This window comes from Coregonus clupeaformis, unplaced genomic scaffold (genome assembly GCF_020615455.1).
Source record: "Coregonus clupeaformis isolate EN_2021a unplaced genomic scaffold, ASM2061545v1 scaf0021, whole genome shotgun sequence".
In the NCBI taxonomy this organism is placed as follows: domain Eukaryota; kingdom Metazoa; phylum Chordata; class Actinopteri; order Salmoniformes; family Salmonidae; genus Coregonus; species Coregonus clupeaformis.
This window is the reverse complement of record NW_025533476.1, coordinates 165,118-171,816: the sequence shown is the minus strand read 5'-3', so window position 1 is coordinate 171,816 and position 6,699 is coordinate 165,118. Positions and strand designations below refer to the sequence as shown.

Genomic DNA, 6,699 nt, shown 5'->3' with positions numbered 1-6,699 from the left:
GGGGCCATGTACCGTCAAATCTTGGGTGAGAACCTCCTTCCCTCAGCCAGGGCATTGAAAATGGGTTGTGTATGGGTATTCCAGCATGACAATGACCCAAAACACATGGCCAAGGCAACAAAGGAGTGGCTCAAGAAGTAGCACATTAAGGTCCTGGAGTTGCCTAGCCAGTCTCCAGACCTTAATCCCATAGAAAATCTGTGGAGGGAGCTGAAGGTTTGAGTTGCCAAACATCAGCCTCGAAACCTTAATGACTTGGAGAAGATCTGCAAAGAGGAGTGGGACAAAATCCCTCCTGAGATGTGTGCAAACCTGGTGGCCAACTACAAGAAACGTCTGACCTCTGTGATTGCCAACAAGGGTTTTGCCACCAAGTACTAAGTCATGTTTAGCAGAGGGGTCAAATACTTATTTCCCTCATTAAAATGCAAATCAATTTATAACATTTTTTACATGCGTTTTTCTGTTTTTTGTTGTTGTTGTTATTCTGTCTCTCACTGTTCAAATAAACCTACCATTAAAATTATAGACTGATCATTTCTTTGTCAGTGGGCAAACGTAAAAAATCAGCAGGGGACCAAATACTTTTTCCCCTCACTGTATATAGTCTATACTTGGTATGTAGGTTTCTTACTTAGGGGTGGCACAAACTGCGATATGGGGGACGGAAATGGGCATGATATATGCAAATTAAATACTGTAGTATTTACTATAGTATTCTACAACATTCTATAGTAAGTACTACACATGATCGAGGGATATTACAGTGTGTAGTATGGTATTCTACAGCACACAACAATTTACTATAGAAATCTATTATTTTGTATGTGGGGAACATCACCAATATAAAAAGGAAAGGATATAACTCAGTTCAAACAAAAATGGACCACAGAGCAACTAAACACACGTTCAGGAGGGTTTCTTGTACTACCATCATAACTCAATACACAATGATATACTGTACTGACATCTATGAGCATCTCTGACTTGCACACCATTCAAACAGACCTGCTGGATAGACATATCTTGCATTTACTGTATTAAATATATTTTTACATTTATGTCAGATGATATGCAGATCTATGATATTTATGTCACTTGATATGCATCTGCAAATAGTCATTCAGAACAGGTGAAAGCTATTGCATTAAAGGCTGGACACAAAATATTTATCTTCTCTATCTGTCTTGGTGCGTTCACAAATTTGTCAGACCGATTTTTTAATTTCACTCTCATATCAAAGGGGGAACATCTGGGTTGTCCACAAAGTTATCATAAAAGGTGGTCTGCTCTGTCGCAGTGATCAACCGTTTCCTTGACATCTCCAGAGGTCCCTCTCCAGCGCTGTTCTCTCGTGGGACAATGTTGGCCAAGTCGACCCCTGAGTGCTTACTGGGATCCACCTCCAACCTCTGCCGGCTGTTACCTTTCCTATAATGGGAAAAAAATAACAAGTAAACCCATAAGGAAAGGATTGATACAAATTGTATGTCACTTATATGATTATGGCTGGCTTCCTTAAAATAAATATTTCCTTCCTTCCTTCTAAATATGTACATTAAATACTTTCATTATACTGCTGCTCTTGACTGGTACCAGGGAACCAAATGTAATAGTCAGGAAAGTGCTAAATAATGCACACGTGTTATTTATAAAGTACGTACAGTTTATAATACTACACAATGCATATTACAAACACAAAGAGTACATTACACCCACAGAAATACTCCACGGCAGGACACACATCACTTTATGGATGGCAGATAGCCTCGAGGTATTTGTATTTATTAAGGATCCCCATTCCTTGGGTCCAGCAACATTAAGGCAGTTATATACTGTGACGTCACGAGAGGCTACACAGCTTTCAGCGGGATTGCTCAAGTAGTGCAAGGAGACCAGGTTCAACCAAAACAAGGATTTTATTAAAGGTCTTGGGAAACTAACGAAAGTATAACACAATACTGTTCTCTGGTGGCTCTTAAGGGTTAACAGTTCAGGGATGTCTCTTCCACATCCAAAATCATAACTCTCCCTCCTCAAATAACTTTTCCCCAGTCTTACTGTCTTCCACGTTGCAGCTAGTGGCCAACCCAGCAAAACGTCCTTCCAAATGTCCCACACGTATTTCCACAGGTGCATATATCCAAAGGTGAGTATTTCCCAAAGGTAAGTATCTCCAAATCCTTATATTCCTCATGGAAGTGGACGTGCAGCACTCTTGTCCTCCAGAGAGCCCAGCTTGGAGACTGTGTCTCTTCCCTTCCCAAACCTTCAGCTCATCAGCTCCTCATTTGTTTCAGCTGCGTGGGAAGATTGGCCATAGAGGGGTGGAGTTCCCGACCATACCAGCAGATGGAGCCATAGCTGTCTGGGTTTGCAGCCACCTCAGGGGGATGTAACGTCCCTCCAGGACACAGCCTCTCGTGACATCACAATACAATTACAAACATTACATGACATTACATTTCATAACAATTTTCACAACACATTAAGTGTGTGCCCTCAGGCCACTACTCTACTACCACATATCTACAATACAAAATCTGTTTTTAAAATCTGAGTCTACTGCTTGCATCAGTTACCTAATGTGGAATAGAGTTCCATGTAGCCATGGCTCTATGTAGTAGTGTGCGCCTCCCATAGTCTGTTCTGGACTTGGGGATTGTGAAGAGACCTCTGGTGGCATGTCTTGTGGGGTATGAATGGGAGTCAGAAATGTGTGCTAGTAGTTTAAACAGACAGCTAGGTGCATTCAGCATGTCAATACTTCTTACAAAAACAAGTAGTGATGAAGTCTATCTCTCCTCTACTTTGAGCCATGAGAGAATGACATGCATACATTTAAGGGCCACCCCTGCTGCCCTGCTCTGAGCAAATTGTAATTTTCCTAAGTCCTTCTTTGTGGCACCTGACCACAAGACTGGACAGTAGTCCAAGTGCGACACAACTAGGGCCTGTAGGACCTGCCTTGTTGATAATGTTGTTAAGGCAGAGCAGCACTTTATTATGGAAAGACTTCTCCCCATCTTAGCTACTGTTGAATCAACATGTTTTGACCATGACAGTTTACAATCCAGGGTTACTCCAAGCAGTTTAGTCACATCAGCTTGCTCAATTTCCATATTATTCATTACAAGAATTGGTTGAGGTTTAGGGTATAGTGAATGATTTGTCCGAAATACAATGTTTTAAGGTTTTGTCATATTTAGGGCTAACATATTTCTTGCCACCCATTCTGAAACTGACTGCAGCTCTTTGTTAAGTGTTGCAGTAATTTCACTAGCTTAAGTAGCTGACATGTATAGTGTTGAGTCATCCGCATACATAGACACACTGGCTTTACTCAAAGCCAGTGGCATGCCATTAGTAAAGATTGAAAAGTAATGGGCCTAGACAGTTGCCCTAGGTAATTCCTGATTCTACCTGGATTATGTTGGAGAGGCTTCCATTAAAGAACACCCTCTGTGTTCTGTTAGACAGGTAACTCTTTATCCACACTATAGCAGGGGGTGTAAAGCCATAACACATACGTTTTTCCAGCAGCAGACTATGATCAATTATGTCAAAAGCCGCACTGAAGTCTAACAAAACAGCTCCAACAATATTTAGATCATCAATTTCGCTCAGCCAATCATCAGTCATTTATGTAAGTGGTGTGCATGTTGAATGTCCTTCCCTATAAGTGTGCTGAAAGTCTGTTGTCGATTTGTTTACTGTAAAATAGCATTGTATCTGGTCAAAAAACATTTTCCCCCCAAAAGTTTACTAATGATTGCTAACAGGCTGATTGGTCGGCTATTTGAGCCAGTAAAGGGGGCTTTACTATTTTTGGGTAGCGGAATGACTTTTGGTTCCCTCCAGGCCTGAGGGCACACACTTTCTAGTAGGCTTAGATTGAAGATATGGCTACTATATTGTGATCACTACATCCAATGTATTTGGATACTGCTTTAAAGCAGATTTCTGCAGCATTAGTAAAGATGTGATCAATACATGTTGATTTAATTCCTGTGCTGTTTGTAAATATCCTGGTAGGTTGAATGATAACCTGAACCAGGTTGCAGGCAGTGGTTACAGTTTGAAGTTTTTTCTTGAGTGGGCAGCTTGATGAAAGCCAGTCAATAGTTAGGCCACAAGAAAATATACCTCTCTGTTCATATTACATACATTATCAAGCATATCACACATATTATACAGATACTGATTGTTAGCACTTGGTGGTCTATAGCAGCTTCCCACAAGAATGGGCTTCGGGTGATGCAGGTGAACATGTAACCATATTACTTCAACAGTATTTAACATGAGATCCTCTAAGCTTTACAGGAATGTGGCTCTAAATATAGACTGCAAAACTGCCCCCATTGGCATTTCTGTATTTTCTATATATGTTATAACCATGTATTGCTACCACTGTATCATTAAACGTATTATCTAAGTGAGTTTCAGAGTCAGAATATGAATGTCATCTGTTACTAGCAAGTTATTGATTTCATGAATCTTGTTTCTTAGGCTACATTTGAATTGTGGGCTATTTTTAGCACTTTTCTGGGATGCTTGATTGTTTAATTGCATTACTGGGAAGCTTATCAGTAGTAGACATGAATGTTATTTATGTTTGAGCTGATAGTGCAGGGTGAGCTGCACACAGTGGACTTCCTACTAGGGCACACCACCTCAGTGCTAACAGTATAACTCTGGTTCATAGGCACATGATTACTGTATACAATAGCTGTAGGATTGACAGAGGCATTCAGTGGAGTTAGAGCGACATTAGGTTACTTACATTGTGACTGTCAACGCCCCTGGGATAATATACATTTGTTGCAGTATTACGACAACGGTAGGGATTATCTGAGCTGGGCTTGGGTCTAAAATACGTCATTGTCTCAATTCAGCCTTGAAATATGTGGACAGAGTCCAGGAGCCAAGATGATTTGGATGGGCTCCATCTTTCCTGTAGAGCATCTTCTGTTTCCAGAAGGTGTCAAAGTTATCTATAAAAGTTATTCCAACAGAGCTACAGTAATCTTTTAGCCAGGTGTGTAATGCCAGTAGCCTGCTGAATCTTTCACACCCGTGGCCCAACGATGGTACCAGACCTGGAATAATTGGCCAATTTCTAGAACATTTCAGAGCTAGATTCAGTTCTTTAAAATACATTTTCTGGAGTTCCGAGGTTTCCCTCCTAATGTCGTTTGACCCCACATGGACTACGACAGTGTCAGCTCCCAACAGCTGTCGTAGAACGGTTGGAGTGGTTTCGCAAATCCAGAGGACCGTAGGGCGGTGGGGCCCGATGGACCCGAGCCATCTGTAGTATCCATCGTGGATGATGAATGGGCCGGAGTCTTCAGACAGCCTCACGGTCCGATGAGGGGGAGCTCTGAGGATCTGAACCCGAGGTAGAAGCCACCGGTGTGGGAGACAGAACAAAGGACGAAGGAGCATGTATCTCCGGATCTGATCTCGAATCGGAAACCCCCAGGGAAGAATGCGCCGGAATCTCTGGATCCAGGGCAGCGAAGCTGTTTCTAGTCCAGGCTTACCTTCGCCAAGGAGGCCCCCGTTGCCAGAGGTCGCTGTTTTCGACTTCCACGGCAAGTGACATATCTCCATGGCTGGGTGGTAGGATCGAGAACAGGAACATCCACCAAGTCATCCAGGAGCATCCTACTAACTCCGTTCTCCAGGGAAGGGGAAGACCCCTTCGGGTAGGGATCCTTGCAGAATACCGACCAGTCGGCTGTGGAGAGCCGACACTGCAGCGGCACTTCCTCCAGGCCAGAGCAGCGTCCGGCTACTGGGGTAGAAAATGGTTAGAGTCTTAGGCCAGTAACTGAAAGGTCGCTTGTTCGAATCCTGGCGCCTACGAGGTAAAAAAAGATGCAGTTTTGCCCTTGAGCAAGGCACTTAACCCCAGTTGCTCCAGAGACGCTGATAAATAGGATGGCTGGCAGCCAAGCGGTTAGAGCGTTGGGCCAGTAACCAAACGGTCGCTAGTTTGAATACATGAGCAGACAAGGTGAAAAATCAGTTGATGGGCCCTTGAGCAAGGCACTTAACCCTAATTTGCTCCAGGGGTGCCATACCACTATGGCTGACCCTTAAAACAACACATTTTACTGCACCTATCCAGTGTATGTGACAATAAAACATATATATGGGTCTTTCTATAAATAAAGGAACCAATGTGTAACATCAGGGTAAAACTTTCAAAATGGTTTGAAATACATTTAAAAATGACTTTCTTGCAGCTTCACATGTATAGTTACAGGAATAAGAGTCTAGATAGGCACAATTAGACCATAACTCCTAGCAACAACAAAACATCTACATGTCATTAAAAATGTCACATGAAACATGGACACTGCATGTTTATTAAAACATTTTAGGGGGTAGATCAGCTTTAATATTGCAGATAGATTGTGGCTTCCATCAATGTAATTGTCTGCATCATTTCCAATCCCCATATATTTTTTGGGAAATATATACAGTACAAGTCAAAAGTTTGGACACACCTACAAATTCCAGGGTTTTCTTTCTTTCTTTTTTTACTACAGTGAGGGAAAAAAGTATTTGATCCCCTGCTGATTTTGTACGTTTGCCCACTGACAAAGAAATGATCAGTCTATAATTTTAATGGTAGGTTTATTTGAACAGTGAGAGAGAGAATAACAACAAAATAATCTAGAAAAACGC

At 42.0% G+C, this 6,699-nt stretch overlaps 1 protein-coding gene across 1 annotated transcript in view; it reads right to left on the bottom strand.

Annotated features, from left to right (window-relative positions):
- Positions 1-549: 549 nt before the first annotated feature.
- dnaaf11 (dynein axonemal assembly factor 11) overlaps positions 550-6,699 on the bottom strand; it is an 86,652-nt gene continuing 80,502 nt past the window's right edge. The window contains exon 12 of the mRNA XM_041841120.1: positions 550-1,431. Within this exon, the coding sequence (XP_041697054.1) occupies positions 1,233-1,431 (199 nt within the window). The 3' untranslated portion in view covers positions 550-1,232. The remainder of the gene's footprint in view (positions 1,432-6,699) is intronic.